At 33.3% G+C, this 21,428-nt stretch overlaps 2 protein-coding genes across 3 annotated transcripts; both read right to left on the reverse strand.

The window, feature by feature from the left end:
- Positions 1-8,049: 8,049 nt before the first annotated feature.
- LOC136209893 (lysine histidine transporter-like 8) lies at positions 8,050-11,666 on the reverse strand. 2 transcript variants are annotated; one of them, XM_066001516.1, is made up of 5 exons: positions 10,609-11,666; positions 10,398-10,534; positions 9,891-10,315; positions 9,528-9,659; positions 8,050-8,525 (listed from the first exon to the last, which is right to left on the reverse strand). In XM_066001516.1, the coding sequence occupies exons 1-5, from the start codon at positions 11,046-11,048 to the stop codon at positions 8,055-8,057; spliced, it is 1,605 nt and encodes a 534-aa protein (XP_065857588.1). In that variant the 5' UTR covers positions 11,049-11,666; the 3' UTR covers positions 8,050-8,054. The 2 variants fall into 2 exon arrangements, with proteins under 2 accessions (XP_065857588.1, XP_065857589.1); XM_066001517.1 differs by having other exon boundaries at positions 8,378-8,532.
- Positions 11,667-11,800: 134 nt separating this feature from the next.
- Positions 11,801-14,932, reverse strand: LOC136209894 (uncharacterized). Its single transcript, XM_066001518.1, has 7 exons — positions 14,642-14,932; positions 14,409-14,541; positions 13,359-13,462; positions 13,109-13,280; positions 12,818-12,958; positions 12,635-12,723; positions 11,801-12,550 (listed from the first exon to the last, which is right to left on the reverse strand). The coding sequence occupies exons 1-7, from the start codon at positions 14,728-14,730 to the stop codon at positions 11,962-11,964; spliced, it is 1,317 nt and encodes a 438-aa protein (XP_065857590.1). The 5' UTR covers positions 14,731-14,932; the 3' UTR covers positions 11,801-11,961.
- Positions 14,933-21,428: the final 6,496 nt, after the last annotated feature.

Consider the following 21,428-nt stretch of genomic DNA (forward strand, 5'->3'; position numbering starts at 1 on the left):
CACTTCTCATTTTACTTGCATTATTCTTGAGGTTGTTGAGATTGTTCTTCTAGATGAGGAAACACTTAACCATATTTCCCCCTGCAAGCTCAACATTCTCAAAGAATCTTGAATTACTTGTCTTATAAATCCTTAGAAGTAGGAACATAGAATTTAGAAACCCTCGTATTCACAGTACCCAATAAAAATAACAAACAATCATTCTTTAAAACCAATTTCTTTTCGATTTGTCTATATACATAACCATAGGTTGACAACCCAACACATAAGTGTTTAAGCTAGGCTTTTACACCTTCTAAATGCTTGGGTCTAAATTGTTTCTTTTATTGGTACTTTAATTAGAATATAACCTGCAATATTAATGTCAACTGCATGTTTTTAAAAAATGGTCACAAGTCTGTTGGTAGCTTTTCTTTTTACATTTGTTTGTTCTCCTTTATTAAAAACTGACACAGCTTTTAAAATCTGAGAAATCTGGAAACTTGAGAACTTCATCTGATATAAGATTTTCAATTCTCTTTGGAGAAATGGAACTTATATTGAAAATTCTTTTTCATTAATATTCTCAAAATGTGCACTAGTTTACAAGGTTTCATTATTTTAGAAAATAATATCAAACATATAAAGATTACCAAATATAAATAAATGTATAGTGTTCATCGTAGCTAAATGTTGATAAAGACAACTTCCTATACTTAAACAAATATTTTTGAATTTGTGTAAAATAGAAACCAAAATCCACCTAACATGGTGGGTGCAATAAGTCTTCTTCAAATATGAATATACACTAGTCCTCAAATGTAATCTTAATATGTATATTGTCAATACTTTCTACCTTAGCATTCCCATATAGATGTATCTTTCATCATCAAATGAATGTTAGGTTAGACAACCTCGCACAAACACATCAATATGAATAATAATACCAAAAATATAATTCATCAAGTGTGTTCAAGCATAAAAAATAACCTTAGAACAAACAAAAAAGTGTACATTTCTTTATACGCCAAGCACAGTTTTTGACATGATTCTTTTTATTATGTCCAACTTTATTGCATAAGAAACAAGTAGTTTCTGAATTTTGTCTCTTTTGCACTTTAATGACACAATACATGCATCTTTAATACTTTTCTTAATTTTATCATTTGAAGTGGATGCCTTATAAACACATTCATATCTCTCTTGCTGAAGTATATCCTCTTCTTGCAACTGACACATATATTAAAATTTTGAGAAATCAAGGGAATTGAGAATTCCATAAGACACAAGCCTTTCAATTCTCTCTTGAGAAATGTGTCCTAATCTTTTGTACCACAATAGCAGAATTCTCATAATTTAATTTTCTCTTCATACCACACCACGTGTACTAGTTTGCAAGGTTTCATTATAAGAAGAAACAGCACCAAACATATAAAGATAATCATAAATAGATAAAGAACCAGTGCCAATGGTAACTGAATTTTGAAAAAGACTCAATTTCCGATTTCCAAATGAACAATAACCAAACTTGTCCAAAGTAGAAATAGAAACCAAATTCCGTCTAAAAGACGACACAATAAAAGTCTCATTCAAATCTAAATAAGCACTAGTTTTCAAAAGTAATCTAAATATGCCTATTGCCTCTACTTCTACTGCCTTGCCATCTCCCACATAGATGTGTCTTTCACCATCATTTGGCTTTCGGCAGCTTAGGCAACCCTGCATGGACACGCTAATGTGAGTAGTAGCACCAGAATCTACCCACAAAGGATGTCCAGGTACTGGAGATAAATTAACTTCAAAAAATGAGCCCATCTTATATCCTTTTGACCTTATGACAATTATAGCTCATCTTAAATTTATCAAATTGTGCAATAAGATAAATTACAACCTTATACACGAGCATGTCATTAGACAACTGCAACTTAAAGTGTATTTAACTTAAAAGCAAGATGAGACATCTCTATAATGTGCTCCATAATGTTTCTTTTTCCTTATCCTTAATGGTATCATCATGTTCATTCTTTGCAAATCTTTTCTCAATTTCAGCAAAGAAACCTTATCTGTAGATACCTCAGAAGTCAATATAATACCCTTAAAACTTATAGAATGAAACATTTCATGATCATTAGACTCATGCAATTTGATCTTCTCACTTCCAATGATGAATTTTATCATTATCAGTACCAGATGTCATTACGACAGTGAGTTAATCAATTCCTAATACAATGCCCAGATCAACAATATTGAGAACTAACATAATGTTCTCTTTCAAACCTTAAATAACATCGTTCAATATGCAAATTGAATGAATTATGAGCAAATATAATGGCAGCAAATTCAATAACAAAGAAGTTAACAAGCTCGCATAAGTTATATATATTTGAATTTGGGTAGGCAGAAAAATCAAATCATGGCAAATCCCATCACAAGATACCTAGCACGACATCAATATTTAGTATTTGGACAGAAATATTGACTTGTAAGTGATCATCTTGTTGTAGCAATCAAACATTAACAATAAGTCCTGTCAAATAATAAAGTTATCTTTGGACAAGTTTATTATTCACATGGTAAATCAAAATAATTGTTACATATTTATTGCCACAGATGCATATGTAATTCGGCCAGATATTAGCCTTCCTTTGGGCCGGATAATATCCGCATGAATTAGCATATACACAAACTAAATAGACATCATATAATAAAGTAACCTACACAAGAGAGCCCACTTTGGCGGGATGTTGTTTCAATCAATTTATACATAATATCTATACCATGATTTGAAATTTTGTAACATAAGACCGAACCATAACATTTTCAAAATCCAAACATAATGCTTAATAAATACAAAAGTTATTACAAAAATTTTGTAACCGAAACACTAATGTAAGGAATAAATTTTGAAATTGTTACAAAACTTTATTACCAAACCATAAAGAAATAAATACTGAAGTTATTATTAAAATTTATAACCAACACATTAATGTGCATAAATAAATACTGAAGTTATTAAAAAAAAAACTTATAACCAACACATGAATATGAGGAAATAAATACCAAAATTGTTACAAAAATTTATAACTATTAATGTAACCGAAATACCAAAGTTGTTACAAAAACAATTGTAACCAAAACTTTAATTTGATCAAAATACCAAAGTTGGTACAAATATTTTTTGTAACCGAAATATTAAAACACAAAAACTTCAAAAGTCTGAAATTATGAAGTTTTTATGAATTAAAAAACAATATAAAAGACATTAATATCTAAAAAATTTGATTTGTAATCAAACAAATCAACTGAAAAGTTTGAAGAGTTCATCAAATTAAAATCTTTGAATCAATGTTTAAAACCTCAAAAATAAAAATAGATATCATAAGCGATTCTCAATCCATAACATACAAGTAAAAAAAAAAACTTGATCCAAAAGCAAGACCATAAGATTTTTTTTCATGTTTAGAAACAAAGGAAAAAAAAAACGATGTACTGAAAACATTGATAAATTAAAACATAAGAAAACCAAATTTAAAAGAATATTGATATTCAATTGAATGTCTCTGAATTAATTAATATTGATTCCTAAATCGTTAGCATAAGATTGGCGAAAACCAAAAGAAAAACCTTTCATCGAAGTAAAATAAAATCTCAATGAATCTACCATGAGTAGCTCTGATACCACTTGTTGGAAATACTTATTGGAATTAGATCCACAAACCACAAGATCATAAACTCATGTTAACCCATTAAAATCTAAAGCGGAAGCGTACCTGAATCCATAGCGCAGAGATTGAAGAGAATCAGAGACACCTTAGGTTGATTGGTCTTCTAGGGCTAAAAGCAACTAGCACATCTACACTTGATGGGGAAGGCTGTAGATTTCAGAATGCTAATGCCCTAGGGACCATAACCCTATATTTATACTGAAAACCTAATTGTCGCAATTACTAATCTGCCCATCATAGTATTAGTAAATTACAACTGGGTATCTACACATATTTAAGCCCATACCCATTATATATGCCACAGGCCCATAAACTAATTTAGATCACTTAATCGGGCTCATACATATGATAGCCCATAATTACAATTATACATGTAAAGCCCATAACGTTGGATTTTAATCCAACGTCGTAATCAGTGTTTGTGTTCTTTTGCGTATGGAAAATCTAACTGGAGTAACACTAACATGAGTTCTTTTCTTTCTAACCAGAATAACCAGGCTGAAGTGTAATGATCATCCGTCTGTAATGCATTGTATGTCCTGTAATAGGTCTCATTCTTTTACCATTTCAGGGAGTCGATGGCTATGCTTTATTTCTGTCTTAGTTGATCCTATTTCGACACCGAAAGTGTATTGGTTTTCCCCCCAACAACTTAATTTTATCTTAATTCTAACGTATTGGAATTTCTCTGAAGCTAAATGAAGATCAAGAACAGTATAAAGAACTAAAAATAAAAGTTAAGATTAAATCAGCCTCATAAAAATAAAGAAGTATTAACTTTGATATCAATCTTTAACCGAAAATAAAAGTTTAGCTGTGGAAGGACAAATACTGTGTTCGGTGTAGAAATAAAACTAAAAGGTGAGATGAGATACAAATAGAGAAGGAACATTTCGATTGGACTTTAATGCTTCAATTCATCTCCAAACTCCATTTTTTATTCAAAAACAGCTCAAATTTATTACTAAAATGATCATTTTTTCCTCAATTACTCATATATACGACACAAAAACGAGCAAAAAGAGCCCCAATAGTGACCAATTCACCTACATAATTTAGTACTAAACTGAGGATTTTTATTGCTGAAATAGACACTTAGCGGCATGAATGATCTTAAGCGGCAGTTGAAGCTTTCCATATATCAAGCCAATAAGTGCAGGAATTAGATGAGGATATAGCTGTGTTTCACAGTGCACGAAAAGAAGTAACAGCCCCGTAACCCGATTTGACTGTTTATTCTCGCATCTTCGAATTCCGCTAGAAAATTGAAACATGAAAGCATGAAATTCACCTATTTGGTAACAAGGCTAGTGAAGCAGCCACTTATGCTTCATTAATCTTGAATTGCTTAGCTGCTAAAATGTCACAACTGGAAAAAATTTTTATCAATTCTTTTTAAATTTTTGTATTTATTCAAATATCCATCACTACAATTAGTATTTATAAAATTTTAAAAACATTTTTGTAAATAATAAACCTAAAAATTGAGTTGTACCTATAAGAAAACCGAAAATTAATAAGAAAACCTCACAGTTCTGAGCATACCACGGAACCGAATTGCTTTAGTATCTCATAAACAACTATCACATGAAACTCTATCATCAAACTCTTCCTCATTCTCCATCCAGGGGCGGATGTAAAAAATTGGAAGTCAAGAGCAATTTTACCCCTAACGTTGATAAATTTGGTCAATTTGAGAAATAATTCATCAAGCTGTCTTCTCGGTCATGAATAGTGTCGGAAATTGATCCAATTTATCAACATTAGAGATAAAATTGGTGCAAAATTACAAAATTGATATGCAATTGGTGCAAAATAAAGAAAAAATGATTGTATTTTATAATAGTGTCTGAAATTGATCCAATTTATCAAGGTTAGGGATAAAATTGTTCTTGGCTACAAACATTAGGGGTAAAATTGCACCATTTTAGATATTAGGGGTAAAATTGAAACAAACAACGTTGGATACTCTGAGATCATGAGGAATTATATTCAGCAAACAAACTTTATAATAATTTGAAATCATGTTAATAGAATCCTCACATAACTATACCTTGTCTGTTTGTTAAGAAAATGCTGATACTTTTTTTTTTTAACAATCAAAGACACATAATTTTGATTATCCTGATTCAGAATGACAATTGATGTCAAACTGTAAAGTTTGGTGATTTTATTTATAAAAAAAACAATTAATAACTTTTATGAAATATACCTCAAACTTTAATGAGCTTCAATGCATTTTACCCAGATTTCTAAGAGTATATTTAGATCTTGGCTAATTATACTCATAACCATTCAACTTTGTTCTTATTGCATTAAGGGTACTCAACTTCAAAATTTAAATTGTTGTCAAAATTAGACCGGTCTAAGAACCAGGAAAAAAAGGGAGGTTAGAGGTTCAACGGTTATATTTATTTTCAATTGTTCAATTAATTTACATAAGACTATCATAATCTGCTAGCAAGATCTGTACTAATTTTACTTGTCGAAACTTAGTCCGTTTGATGTGAATCTAAATAGGGTTTGGTGGATATCCAAACCCTATCAAGCCCGAGGGTTACAAAAATAACAAATTAGCCCTTAAACTTTGCAAATGATCAATTGTTTTATAAGTTTTTCAATTAAAATCAGTCCAAATTTTATATGTTCTCACTCGCATCAAAATTAATGATCAATTGTTTTATAAGTTTTTCAATTAAAATCAGTCCAAATTTTATATGTTCTTACTCGCATCAAAATTAAAAATGTCATCATATGATTATTGAAGGAGAACAAATTTAGACTTCATATATAAAAGCATGCAACGTTAACATTAACGTTTTGTAGATAAAGCAAATGTACACTATATTAGCGACAAATCCAATAGAAGACATTTTTATGTTAATCGGTCCCATGTCTACGTCATTTAAGGTGCAAATTTAGCTTTATGGTTATTGAGTGAGAACAAATTTATATTTCACATATAAAATCGTACAATACTAACACTAAATTCAGTTACCTATGAAGCACGGAAACGTTGATTGATCAACGTTTCTACGTTTCCACAAGATGTGGGAAACGGAAACGTCCGGAAACGGAAACGAACCGTTTCCGGACACGTTTCTGTAAATAAGGAAAATTAGAAACGCGTTTCCAAATCTCAACTCTGTAAAACCTATTCGAATACCAGAGTTCAGACCCAGGTATCTTCTTCGCCTTCTTCTTCTTCTTCGTTTTCCTCTTCGTCTTCTGCTGCGTTATACTAATGTTGATTTGTTCCTCTTTTGTTTGTGTGTCATCTTGACTACGATGGAGGAGACTTCTAGAAGGTTTGATTGTTGAGTTGTGGATCTGTAGTGCTAATTTTAATATAAATTTGTTATAGCATCTTAATACTAGTGGATGTCTGTAGTGCTGTTTTTTTAATATATATTTGTTATAGCATTTTTTATTATACTTTTTAATATTTATAAATATGCCTCTATATTTTTAATATTTATAAATATGCCTCTATATTTTTAATATTTACATGTTTCCTACGTTTTCGTTTCCTATGTTTTTTAAAAAACTAAAATTGTTACACCTGGATGCTAGTGAAACTTGAGCAGATACAAAAAAAAAAAAAAAAAAAAAAACTAACTAAAATTGTTTCATCTACCAAAGCTCAACTCTTTTATTTGTTCACGAAATGTGCTCGCAAGTAACTGGTTGATTCTGTTCATGAAATTTACTCGTGAACATCTCATTAATTATGTTCATTAGTAAACTCACAAGTAAAACTACATAATTTTACAAAATTACATAGCTCATTAAGATAGAGTTTCCAATCTCATTTGAATTTTTTTAACATAAAACTACATATGAACATGATAATCGAACTTGCATGAACTTGTTCACGAACTTATAATTGAACTTCTTAAGACGTTTGTAGTCAAGTTTCGTTATGCTCAAGTTCAACTTGTTAATTATCTTCATCAGTAAGCTCACGAGCAAAACTGCATAATTTCACAAAACTACATAACTCATTAAGATAGAGTTTCAATCTTATTTGAATTTTACATTTCCCTCTTCATAGAATACTATTATTAAGAAAATAATCGAACTGAGCATGCTCACAAGTCTGTTCATAAACATTATAATCGAGCTTGTTTACGAACATTAACAAGTCAAGTTTCGCTATGCTCACATTCATCTCGTTTATAAATTGAGCCGTTCATTAGTAACTCAGCTCATTTACGATCCTAATTTATAATTTAGTGGATAAAACATTGACTCTCTTTTTTTAAGAACAAAAAAAAAAAAGTTCAATACAATGAGAAAAGACCTCTTAGGCTCACCATATATAAATGTATATTAGTACCTTGTATAATATCATAGTATATGACCAATTTTAAGTACAAAATAAATAGATGCTACCAAAACAAGTAAAGTCAAGCAAATCCCTGAAACCCCAAGTGCCCAATTTATGAACCACATTCTACTAAACATCCTTGGTTTCTTAATCTTAAGCCATAAGAAGCAAGGATGCACTAGAGTCACAGGCATCCCCATTGATCCAGCCATGGCTGCAACACTTCCTACTATTGGATTTGTCAATGTTGGGAACATGTTCGAGTAACCGAATAGCGTTCGAATCAACGCCTTGAGCCATAACGGGCATGGCCTATGTTTTCGGCTCGTGTATATCGACTCGAGTTCTTCGTAGTTTGGCATTCCATAGATTTGGAAGGAGATTAATGAATTGATTATGATGAATAAGCTTATAACCCCAAGTACAAACTTTGAATGGTCATGTGAATGGAACTTGTATAATGCTGCTAGCATACCTTCATCTAATGGCATCTGTCAACTTTCAAATAATACAATCACTTAGTTGTATATTAATATCAACATTAAATAAATAAATAAACTCTGTGATTTGACGCTAAGTAGGGTTGTAATCAGGCTGAGTCGAGCCAAACGTTGGCCTGTTCATGCTCGCTCGGAAGAAAGTGAATGAGCTTGGGCTCGAGCTCAACATCATGTTTGAGTTCGGTTTATTAAGAAAATTATCTGATCATGAGCAGCTCGTGAACAAGTAGTTTATTGTTCACGAGTAATTCGGTTTATGAACTTTGCTCATGAACACCTCATTGATTATGCATGCTCATAAGCTACGTACTTTTGAAATCTACAAAGCTATGTGGTTTTACATTTTCTCTTTATAGGAATACTATTATTAAAAAAAGAAAATAGAAAGCTTGTTCAGGACCCTGTTCATGAACATTATAATGGAGTTTACAAGCTTATTCACGAATATGTAACTGAGCCTGCTTACGAGCTTTTGAGGCGCGTTTCGCCATGCTCAAGCTCAGCTTGTTTACAAACCAAGCCTCAAAATCGTGCTCAAGCTCCACTCGTTTATAAATCGAGCCGAATGCAGCTCGGTTCATTGAGAGCCCTAATGATAAGACATGTAACTAGTTAATCATAACACATGGAATTATAATTGAGCTTGTTTATGAGCTTGTTCACGAATCTATAGTCGAGGTTGTTCGCGAGCTTTCGAACTGAGTTTCGGTGATCTCATTTACAAACCGAGCCTCAAAATCGTGCTCAAACTCGGCTCATTTACGAACCGAGCTTCAAAATCGTGCTCAAGCAGCTCATCTATAAATCGAGCCGAATACGGTCGAATTTTTATCGAGGCTTGGCTCACTTACAACCAGGTAAGACATGTAATTAATTAATCGTGACACCTTAGTATAGTCACCGGAATAGTAACCAGACAAGTTGGAAAGGATTGACTTTTACGTATCACATTACGACATCGTAAAACAGAAAAGCTTTTACTAAAATGTTTACCTGAGATCCATAAGCCCAATAACCACCAATTGCAAGTGGAAATAAGCACAAGGCTATAACCGTGTATGCAACCTTTAGCCCTTTCCACATTGAAACAAGAGATTCAAGTTTCTGATCAGCAGGAATTGTACTCTGCAATACAAATTCAAATCATTGACCCTAAAAATGAAGCATCAATATGGAAACGGAAACGGACATCGGGAAACTTTATTTCTAAGAATATTTAGTTAGGATACAATAATGGAAACGGAAACAAAAACACTGGGAAACATTATTTCTAAGAAAATTTAGCTAGGATACGGTGATCAAACAGGAAAAGAAACGAATAATTTCCGTGCAACAAGTAAAAAGTAGGACATGTACCTGAATTTCAAGAATCAGATTATGGCCTCTGAAAGCAAAAGCAATAATCCCAATTGATATAAGAACACCAAATACATTTTCAGTCAAGCTGTCTGCTTTTATAGGATCATAAGATACCTCTGGCAAGCTGCCATATGCAATGGACATTAACCAAATCGCCGCGCAATACCCGATTGCTGTTACTGCTCCTGTCAAGGAGACTCCTACTATAGAATTCAGGTCTGGCAGCTGTGACACTAGCACAGCTGCAGTTGTGAACACTAAGTACCATTCAACTTCTGTCAATTTCTTCGAACAAGCAGCTCCGCATATGATATCGAAGAATATTTTGGATGCTGATCCGCCGACAATTATTAGAACAGAACAACTTCCTCCTGATAAGTAAAGGAGAGGAAATGATAACAACATCCTCGCTTTCTTTTCGCCTGAGACATAAAAACACTCCAGCATTATTATCAGTCTGATGAACACAAGTTAATATCATTTTACACAATGTTATGATCATACCGAATGCTGAAGTAATGAGATCAAGGTAGCTGCTATATCTCATTCCGGTTTCGTAGCATTCGTGTAGCTGAATTAGTAACCATAGAGTATAGAATTGCCATAAGAATCCGATAGACAAAATTATTATACCCCATTTCCTGAAATCAATAGAAACTGCATATTAAATTGTTGCAAGTAGATGAAATGGTAAAAGGCGAGGATTGGTACGTACCAGCCGAGATAAGTGAAGGATGTAGGGAGAACAAGGGCTTGGACACCAATTCCGGAACACAGAATGTGAAATGCAGCATAGTATTTCTTTTCGCTATCTGAATTATCAGCAATGCAGTAGTCTTTCTGAAGATCGAATTTTGTGAGGCGAAAAGCTGTCCTCACCGGGCTGTAAAACTGACTTGATTGCCTTATTTCAGGAGAGCCTTCTTCCAGAGTTGTTTGCAATTCTTGTGCTGTTGAGATGTCTACATTATTTCCATGTACCTCTGAAGATTGTGTAAGAAGTGGTACCCAAGATGGTGATGATGAACCACATAGGGAAAGAGATGATCGGCCCGAACCAGGATCAGGTTCGGATGCAGCAGTAGACGAAAAACTTGATAGCATTACAGGATCTGGAGCTCTAATTCTCTCACTAGTTTCGCCCATTTTAGGCATTGCAAATTTTCAATAGTTTTCTAAAAGATCAAATGCTAGATGAATTGAACAGATTCAAAGATGTAAAAACGATCTCAATTCTCGTTTCCATATTCAATCATCAAACAGATTTGCACATTCACAAGCTATAGAAATGAATATGTTCTCCTTTGAATTCATTCAAAAGAGGCAAAACTGATATGAACATCCAAAATGCAGAAAAGAATTCAGAAGAATATATTTTCCAATCTACAGATTCATCATAATAAATTGTCTAGTTTCAATTTTGAATCTGCAAAGCACAAATTTCCATCTCATTGATTTTATAGGATCAATGTTTTGGTATTTGAAACTGAAGTTGTTTTGATGAGGAAACTTTTCTCTTTCTTTGAGTAACTGATGTTTTATCATTAAAAAAAGTTCATTTAGGAAAAATAAAATGAAAAATAACAAAGGGTAAATTAGTACTTTTTCTTAATTAATTAACTAAATTATTTAAGAAAATTTTGTTTTCCTGTACTAAATTTAGTAACTGTTTTAGGAGATCATTTAGCCTTGTTTCGTGGTAAAAGATCTTTGAATATGCTAAATTTAGTTAACTATATGAGACCTTTGAATCTCAGTAAAACATGTCCCAGTTAATTAGTTACTGTAAAACTAATATTACAAGGCTAGAAACATGAAGCTTTTTTCGAGAAAAATCTTTTATTAAAATTTATTTTATGACCGAAAAATTATTAACAAACAACAACAAGAAATCATCGAGAACAAAGTAAACATAAAAAGAAAACATCACTTACATTTTATTTCATGGATATTACAGAAAAGAATTTATATCGTTTGCAATTTTTATTTTATAGAAGGATCATCCATACCATGCTAAGGCTGAGACTGGGGAGAGCCAACAAAAAATGAAGCAGAATAATTTGAAACTCTACTTTTTTGACCTCTGATGCTTGAGAGCTTCAAAGCGAGCAGCCAATTCATCGTAATCTGGCAATTTAGGATGAACCGCATGAGGCGAAGGTACACGTGGTGGAGGCCGTGTAGGTGGTGGTGGATTAACTCCAGCTACAGATTCTTCCATTTCAATCTCTTCATCACAGTCTGATTCATCAAACTTTATGTTTGAATTGTAGCTGTGTCTCCTGTTGACGTTCCGACTGTCCATCTGGAGTGGCTTTGTCGTCACATTGTAGCTATGTCTCCTGTAGATTTCTTCATCATCCATCTGCACTGTTGCTTCCTCACTGCTTGTATAATCTGATCCGTTATAACCTTTACTTCCATGCATCATCCCAGGGCCGTTACGCTGATAATCCATTGAATTGGGGGAAAGCATTCCGAATCCGGGATTATTGATGCCTGAGCCAAAACCAGGTTGTGGAGGGGTCTGATTTAAGTCCTTGTTGGCTAGATAAGCAGCGGCATGTGCAGCAGCAATTGCTTGCTTAGCACATTCTGCAGCTGCTTCAGCAGCGGATGAAGTGCTTTCGAACTGTATTCCTCTTTGTTTCGGTGATCTGGAGAGGACAACAAAATGTCTGTCAACAAAGAATAAGCAGGAAAACTTCTGACTCACGGAGAAGATATATTAAATAACTTACTTTATAGTTTGTTTATTCATCTCAACAGCGTCATTTGGAATTTGCTTCACGGGACGACTTGAAGCACTGACAAAATTATTAGGTCCCTCCTGATTAAAGGCAAAAAAGGAAGTATCTTATGTAAGTTAAGTTTGCATATAAACTGAAGAAAGAACAAAAGGGAAATGCCTGTGATTAACTCACTATTCGCTCCTCTGGAGCCTTGAGAAGCTCCTTTTCAGATTCTGTTGTATCCCAATCTATCTGGTATTCCTTTGCAATTTCTTTCAAGACTTTCAACTTCACTTCACCAGATGGGGTTCTAACAGAAAGCTTGTCAATTAACTACAACCAGTGAAACGATTCATGAGTAAATGAAATCATTCTCGTTCAAACGAACAAGAAATGCTTAGATTTGAAGCTTCCAAAGTACAGCTCTAAAATTCTATATGTTTATCGATAATGCATCTGTCATTGCAGCTACATTCTGCTTACCATGCGATTTACACCAGCATTGGGTCGTAGATCAGTGGCTGCAGACACAAAATCTTTCCCATATTTCTTCTCAAATATCTTCACAAGTGCCAACAATTCTGGAATTTCAGCACATCTAGGGGCTGCAAATATTAAACTAGCAATCCCCTCCTTAAGGTCTTCCGGGCATTCTCTGCAGAAATAGTAATCAATATGCATTCAGAACCTAGGCTATGAATGAAATGTAATAAACATATTCTTATATTCTCACCTTCGTTTCACAATAATTGCAAGTCTGGACACAACCAACTCACAGAAGAGCTCAACGAACTCATTTGCAGCCAAAACATTCTGTTCTCGTATGACATGCTCAACCTACAAAGACGTGAAACTTATTTGCAGGTTATGTCATTTACTTGTTTGCATGATCGAATATAACATGTGAGAACTATAGTTTCTACAAAGCATATTCTTGGTCGTGCCATTACCAAGTTCCTATTCCACGTACCAGATCAAAGAGTACAGTTAATTGATCATGGAAGAAAAGTTTGAAACATTGGAAAACGTAAATTATAGAGATAGGTACCTAAGTATCTGCAGCCAATGCAAGGGTATTTCTCACATAATTTTTGGAAACAAGCCTCATTGATATATGTTTTAGAAACAACTAAATTATAAAATACACATAGCTGTTCTCAGAGCTTCAGCATTTAAATTGGGAGTGTGTTTTTGGATGCCTTATATTACTGTTCATGTTCTGGAGAAAAATAAGCCAGCGGCTTAGGGGCAATATGAAGTATGGAAAAAAAGTTAACAGAAATCTTAAACAGTCTGATTTTAACAATTCCTGACAAGAGCATAAATGTTGCCACAATTCATTATATGCTCTCATATCAAATTCTGGCATTTCAAAATTCTGCTAAATACAGGCCGAATCATTCAAGGATTCCTACTGCTAGCAAGACATCACAAAATGTAGGTCATATAGAAGTTAGAACCTCCATTGCCTGTTTATAGTCATCAAAGTTCAGCAAATTGCAACTCAAATCCACCCATTAAACAAAGAGCTACATTCAATTGAAACGAAAACCATCTACATAAATGGAAACACAATGAAAATTAATCAATTGACTTTGGAGGTAAAAGTTACAAACTACTTTTGTAGTGAAATCTCACAAGAACACAATCAGTTCACAATAATCTTATAGAGATCAAGCAACCACAATAGACAAAATCCGAACCCTAATTAATCATTAGACTATAAACAATCCCCAATTCCCATATTTCAACATCATAAGAAGAGAAAAAAAAAAATAAGTACCCGAATACGAGCAGTAGCATCTTGACGAGACTCGAGAAGCAAAGCAATATCTCTCCTCATCTGCCTCACAACAACCTGTCTTTTATTTCTCAGTAGCTTTATCCTCGCCACAGCCATCTTCGCCGCAGTTTTGCTATTTCCAACACCCAAACACACACACATACAATTAATTAACACATAAACAGCCAAATGCGCGATCGAGAATCAAAATGAGAGTATGCTAAGAAATGTACCATTTCGAGGAATTAAAGCCAAGGCCGAAAACGGAAAGAGAGAGTTTCATTAGCTTCTTCCAGTTAGCGGCAGCACGAGTGACGGCCATGGCTGCCAAATGTGGGAAGAGAGGAGGAGAGGAGAGGAGTCTGGTAGGCTGATATTAGGGTGAATTTACAGAGGGTTGTGTAGTTGTCGTTTAGGTGGAGGAGAAGAATAACGGTCTAATTGACTATACACTCGAGCATGAAGAAAACTCAGTCTGTATATTCATCGGATTCTTCTTCTTCTTTTTGGGAGTGGGGTTTCTGATCGACGGTCGAGATGAGAGCTTAGATGCACCGACCTTTTTGAATGATGACATCTGGCAGAAAAGGAAATGTAGCCGTTATGTTGCTCAACAGCGGGTGATGAAAAATCCAATAGAAAAATTTGTAATAATTCTCCAGGTCATTTCATAATTGAGCGTTGATAAGGAAATGTTTTATTTTCAGGTAAATAGCAACACTCTATTCAAAATATATTTTTTTGAAACCAAAAAACCTTTATTACTCTTCAAAATCTTTACAAAAAATCAGAGAGCCCATTTGGAAAAATATTTAGGGTGTTTGTTTTATTAATCTTTTTATTTTTTTAGTTTTTTAGTTTACTCTAATCTCATTCTCTTAGGTCATGTTTGTTTGGGGCAAAATATTCTGCAGAAAAATATTTTCTGCATTTTCCAATGTTTATTTGGACAGGAAAATAAGTGTCAAGTCAATGGAAAATGAAGGAAAAAATAAGAGAACATTTTCAAGAGGGTAAAACATTTTCCACAAAATATACGTGTTTAGAAAAAAAATGGGAAAAACGTTAAAAAATGTAAAAGCATGATGAAAAAGAATAAAATGTGAAAACGTTGCAAAACATGAGAATATGAAAAAAAAAAGTCCGCAAAAACATGAAAAGGTGAACAAATGTGCAAAACACAAAAACACACACAAAAAAAAGCAAACACTTGAAAAAGCACAAAACATGAATAAAGCGAAAAAGTGAAAAAACGCGAATTATACAAAAACGTGAAAAATATATAAAAAAACGAAAACGTGAAAAAAGTACAAAAACACGAAAACGTGAAAAATGCTAAAACACAAAAACATGACAATAAGTGAAAAACGTGATAAACATGAAAAGAAGAAAAATGCAAACAAAACACAAAAACGTGAAAAATATGAAAACGTGAATAATACGAAAAAGTAATAAAATGCGAAAAATAAAAAACGCGAAAAAAAAGAAAACGTGAAAAGGGAAAAAACGAAAAACGGAAAAACTAAACGTGAAAACACGAAAAAATGAAGAAAATTACAAAAAAAAAACACAATAACAAGAAACATACAAAAAATGCCAAAAATGTGAAAAAACGTTTTTCGTGTTTTTAACATTGATTTTTTTTCACATTTTCGTGTTTTTCCACTTTTCCCCATGTTTTTAATACTTTTGTACTTTTCTTGATTTTCTCATTTTTCCATTTTTTGTGTTTTTAACAAATTTTTTCGTTTTTTTGTGTGTTTTTTCACGTTTTTAGTGGTTGGAAAATATTTTCTAATATTGTAGCCAAACACTGAAAAGTAGTTTCCAGTGTTATTGCCAAATATAGAAAAATATTTTATTTTCCTGCATAAAATTACTCATCCTAAGATTTTCAATTCCTTTTTCATCTCTTCTTAACTTACTTCCTGTAAAATTCTACTTACTCTATTTTACTTTTTTTTAATTATTTTTTGTTCGGTATAATTTTTTTTATCCTTAATTAATTTCACTTTTACTTCTTATACTTATATATTTTTAATTTTTTTCCTTAAAAAATATTCTTTTATTAAATTTAACTTTTTAATTTTTATTTTGATCATACTTATTTATTTATATTTTTTTTATTCCTAGATTAATTTTACTTTTGATCTCTATACTTATTTACTTTTTCACCTTGAAAAATAATTTTGACCAATTCTTTTTCTATTATTATATTATTCTGTTTTAGTATTTATTTTTAATTATTATTTTCTTTTTAAAATAGAATATTTATGTATTTTTTTATTAATTTTATTTGAGATAAGATACTAAAATAGGTTTAAGGTTTCTGAAAAAGTACTAATTTAGGCTCCACGTTCAAAATAGCACCAATAGACTTAACGTTTACAACATAACATCAATTTAGGCTTAACATTTACAACATAGCATCAATTTAGGAATTACTAACAGAACTTGACACCTCATCCGTTAAGTCTGCCAACTCAGCGCCATGTCACATAAGATACCAAAATAGGTCTATGATTTGTAGAAATTATCAATTTAAGCCTCGCGTATAAAATAGCACCAATATAGGTTCAGCGTTTACAAAACACTACGAATTTAAGTTTAACGTTTACAAAATATATCCAATTTAAACTGTGTCAAAAAGACATTTTTATTTTTCTAGCATAGTACAAATTAAGGAACTGAAATTAGGCACCTTTGGTTTTGTGTGGCTGAATGGTAACATTTTGGATGAGTTGTCAGTTGACAAATGATATTTTGTGTGTCAATAGGGTCAAATATTAATATCATTTTAATTAGTGTTTGAAATTTTGTGGATATTCAATTACTTTTAGTTTGCATATATTACATGAGCCCATGGAATTTAGGAATCATGTAATCATTGATGAAAAACAAATATAAAATTTTAATTGGTAAGACTAATAATTTATTGTATTATAATAAATAAGAAAACAAAACTAAATAAAAAAGATAACATATAAAGTTAATAAGGAAATAATATAATATAATTAATTGCGACGTTTAACTTAAATTGAATATATTTCGTAAACTTTAAGTCTATATTGATGTTATTTTGTACGTGAGGCCTAAATTGATACTTTCTACAAACCTTAGATCTATTTTGGTACCTCATGTGACATGGCGTTGAGTTGGCAGATTTAACGGATGGCGTGTCACGTTCTGTTAGTAATTCCTAAAATTGATGTTATGTTGTAAACGTTAAGCATAAATTGATGTTTTGTTGTAAATATTAAGCCTATATTGGTGCTATTTTAAACGTGGAGCCTAAATTAGCATTTCTCCAAAAACCTTAGGTCTATTTTGGTACCTTATCCCATTTTATTTTAGTTTCATAATCTTTTAATTTTAATAGTTCAATTAATTGATTTTAATTCTTATATTTTATTAATACAGATACGTGTATGTATAGAAATTGTTGTTAAAAATAAACTCTAATTTATTACTTCGTTTGAACCAAACAGTCACAAAAAGAATAAGAGGTATATCACTCCCCCTTATGGAACTAAAACAAATAGATAAAAGAATTTAAGGTCATTTCATTCCTTTCTCCTTCTTTCCCTTTCTTGACTTCATTTTGTTACCTATGAGCGAACCAAATGCTCCCTCATTTATTTCTGGGATAAGATTCAAACTTAACTCTAATGTTTCAACCGAAGTGCACATTTAAGCATAACGTATGAAATTGTACAAATTTAACTATAAGGTTTTCAAGCAAGATCAATTTTAGTCATGAGCTATTGAAATTTTGAAAGGCTTAATGCATGTTTAAAGGGTGTTTGTTTTAGCGTTTCGCATGAGCGTTTTGCGGTTTTCTACCAAACCGCTAATAGTATAGTGTTTGGTTATGATTATAAAACCGCAACAGTTAGCGGTTTTGGAGCAAACAAGAGCGGTTCGTGGAAAGCTCCAATTTGGAGCTTTTCACGAAATGTTGTTTTTAGCTGTTTAGTTTTTGACAAAATTAGTCCATTTTTTATTCCTATTTACTTTTGGTATTCTTAAAAAAAATATCTATGGTCACCTATTATTAATAACCTGACATACAGAATCCTTCTTTTTTTTTATAGATACAAAGTCATTCTTTATTATTTTTCATCCCAACGAATTATACATTTGCCTTTGATAAAATATACCATGAGACAAGATAAAATATATCATGATTTCATCAAATTTTCAGTAATCTGTTTTAGATATAATTGATATTTGGAAGATAGTTAAATATCAATCAAACCAGTTTTTTATAATTTTTGATAATGTATTACTAAAATTGATCTTGCTTGAAAATATTATAGTTAAATTTAACTATCTCATATATTAAGGCTAAAATTGATCACTATTTCATATATTAAAACTAAATTTAAACTTCTTTTCAAATGTTAGAGTTAAATTTAACATTTATTCCTTTATTAACAAAGAGCATACCATACCATGTGTGAGGTTATGGATTCAAACTCATCCTAAAAAAATCCCTAAAAAAAAATCATTTATTAAAAAAAACATTAAGCAGTTAATCACAATCAATATATTTAATTGATTTTACACATTATATCACATTGCCACGTTATATCGGCAGATGGAGATGGCGAGTAGAGGAGAGTGCTCGGGTATTTGCAGATGTTTGACCCTCCTCCATGCGTGGATATATGAGTATTTTCCGGTGTTCCGGCCCCATCAACTACCACTCAAGACCCCTGATGTCTTTGACCCTACTGCCTTCTGGAATTCTATTTCGGGACAGCAACATTATGACGGGAGCGTTTCCAAGGCGTCAAATATTGATGATTATGCTGTTCGTTACTTGCATAAACTGGTCTCCGGCACAATCGTTGCTCGTGAAAACCAAGCCACTATGCCGCATGCAGACCTTACAACTTTGTGGAGTATGGAAATCAGGCCAAAGATGAATTTAGGTTACTGGTTTGGAGAGTACATCAGTGCTTTTGGTAAAAATAACTCTCTGGTCATCTGTTGCGGGAGCATTGTCACTAGAATTGCTGAATCCATAGGAGTTTTTAAGCCTGAGGACCACTCTCAACTCACTATTATGAACCACCCGGCCTAGATTGATCTCCGGAGTCTGCAGAAAATGTTGTTTGGCAAACTGGTGAATGGAAAGTGGGTTTGGATGGCGAAATTTGTTGCGGCCAGGAGAGTCGAAAGCCGAAAGAGGAAAAGTGAACCAACTGTGTCGGTCTCATCGGATTCCGAACAAGTCGAGCGGCCAAAGGACCTGGAGTTCTATAAGAAATGTGCAAAGCTTTCGAGTGAGGACATCCTTGACAAGTTCAACGCCCTGTTTGCTCAAAACCAAGCCAACCGAGAAATGATATTTTCCCTTGAGCAAAAATACGAATCACAACAGGGATCGATTGACATGCTCAAAACCATCTGTATTGAGGAGCATGGCAAGAAAAGTCCATCTGGTTTTTCATTCAAGAATCCGGTAAGAAAAATGCCTGAAACACCTGCTAATGCTAATGCTAATGCTGATGCTTCCTCGAAAGGGGAGGGCATTCCTGCCACTGCGGATAGAGAGGTTAACTCCTCTCTTAACCAGCCTGTCTAATTCGTCACCTTTGTCGATGTCCTAGCATTTGGTAACATCTAACACCCTTACTCTATCAAATTGTGCACTCTGCCTATGTTATTATGCTATTATTGTCTATAATTTGTTGTCATCCTAATAACATTGAGGACAATGTTCCGTTTTCGTTTGGGGGTGGGGTGTTACACATCACAATATATGCAGGCATAACATGATAAATGCTTATTCAGGTTATTAATTTAATTGATTTGGTGAATAACAAATATCCCCTTGAGAATCTTTGATGTAAATGTCCTTTGTAATCTTTTCTTTGCTGTCTCGTCTCCTTGTTTATTAAATCTCTTCGATTGTTTTGTGTTCACGGGAATCAGTGTACAGACTGTGCATTTTATGATGGATTTGTCTAGTTTTAGTTGTTTGAATTATGTCTCCCCGAGTCTGGAAGTTCCGAAAATTTTTAAATTTTTAAATCTTCTTTCACAATTAGAAATCCTTGCCTTATTGCATTTCCCCAAAAAGAGGTGATCAAGCTCCTTGATGTCGGCATTATTTACCCAATCTCTAATAGTGTGTGGACCAGCCCTGTTCACGTTGTGCCAAAGAAGGGAGGAACAACTGTAGTCCTCAACGAGAAAGATGAGTTGGTGCCCACAAGAACAATAACTGGATGGCGAGTTTGTGTTGATTACAGAAAGCTCAACGAAGCCACAAGGAAGGATCATTTCTCATCGCCCTTCATTGATCAGATGTTGGATCGGTTAGCTAGCTATGCCTTCTATTGTTTTCTTGACGGTTATTCAGGATACAACCAGATCGCAATTCATAGTGAGGATCAAGAGAAGACAACATGCACATGTCCGTATGGGACCTATGCTTACAGAAGAATGTCGTTCGGACTGTGCAACGCTTCAGCCACTTTCCAAAGATGTATGATGTCCATTTTTCATGACATGGTGGAGCGGACCGTAGAAATATTCATGGACGACTTCTCTGTTTATGGAAACTCTTTTGATAATTGTCTAAAGAACCTCGAAGCCGTGCTTGTGCGATGCAAGGAGACCCACTTGATCTTAAATTGGGAGAAATGCCACTTTATGGTTACGGGCGGAATTGTTCTCGGGCATAAAATTTCAGAAAAAGGGATGGAAGTGGACAAAGTGAAGGTGGAAGTAATAGAAAAGCTGGCTGTTCCGGACAATGTAAAAGATGTGCGAAGTTATCTGGGGCACGCAGGGTTTTACCGCAGGTTTATCAAAGATTTTTCAAAGATTGCGATGCCTTGTCAGCCTTACTTCATAAGGAAGCCGAATTTTCTTTCAATGCAAGCTGTTTAAAGGCGTTTGAACTCTTAAAGAGCAAGCTGATCAACTCGCCTATACTGGGAGGACCCGACTGGGAGCAACCTTTTGAGATGATGTGCGACTCGAGCGATACTTGTGTGGGAGCTG

The sequence above is a fragment of the Euphorbia lathyris genome, chromosome 10 (genome assembly GCF_963576675.1).
Source record: "Euphorbia lathyris chromosome 10, ddEupLath1.1, whole genome shotgun sequence".
Classification (NCBI taxonomy): domain Eukaryota; kingdom Viridiplantae; phylum Streptophyta; class Magnoliopsida; order Malpighiales; family Euphorbiaceae; genus Euphorbia; species Euphorbia lathyris.

Bases quoted from the DNA above. Each gene is read 5' to 3' on its own strand.
- LOC136209893 (XM_066001516.1), bottom strand. From the start codon at position 11,048: ATGCCTAAAATGGGCGAAACTAGTGAGAGAATTAGAGCTCCAGATCCT. The intron at 10,535-10,608 runs GTACGTACCAAT...TATTGATTTCAG, and splicing joins TCCTTCACTTATCTCGGCTG to GAAATGGGGTATAATAATTT. The intron at 8,526-9,527 runs GTAAACATTTTA...GAAAGTTGACAG, and splicing joins ATTGGGCTTATGGATCTCAG to ATGCCATTAGATGAAGGTAT.
- LOC136209894 (XM_066001518.1), bottom strand. From the start codon at position 14,730: ATGGCCGTCACTCGTGCTGCCGCTAACTGGAAGAAGCTAATGAAACTC. The intron at 13,281-13,358 runs GTGAGAATATAA...CTATTTCTGCAG, and splicing joins GCAATTATTGTGAAACGAAG to AGAATGCCCGGAAGACCTTA. The intron at 12,959-13,108 runs GTAAGCAGAATG...CACTGGTTGTAG, and splicing joins ATGCTGGTGTAAATCGCATG to TTAATTGACAAGCTTTCTGT.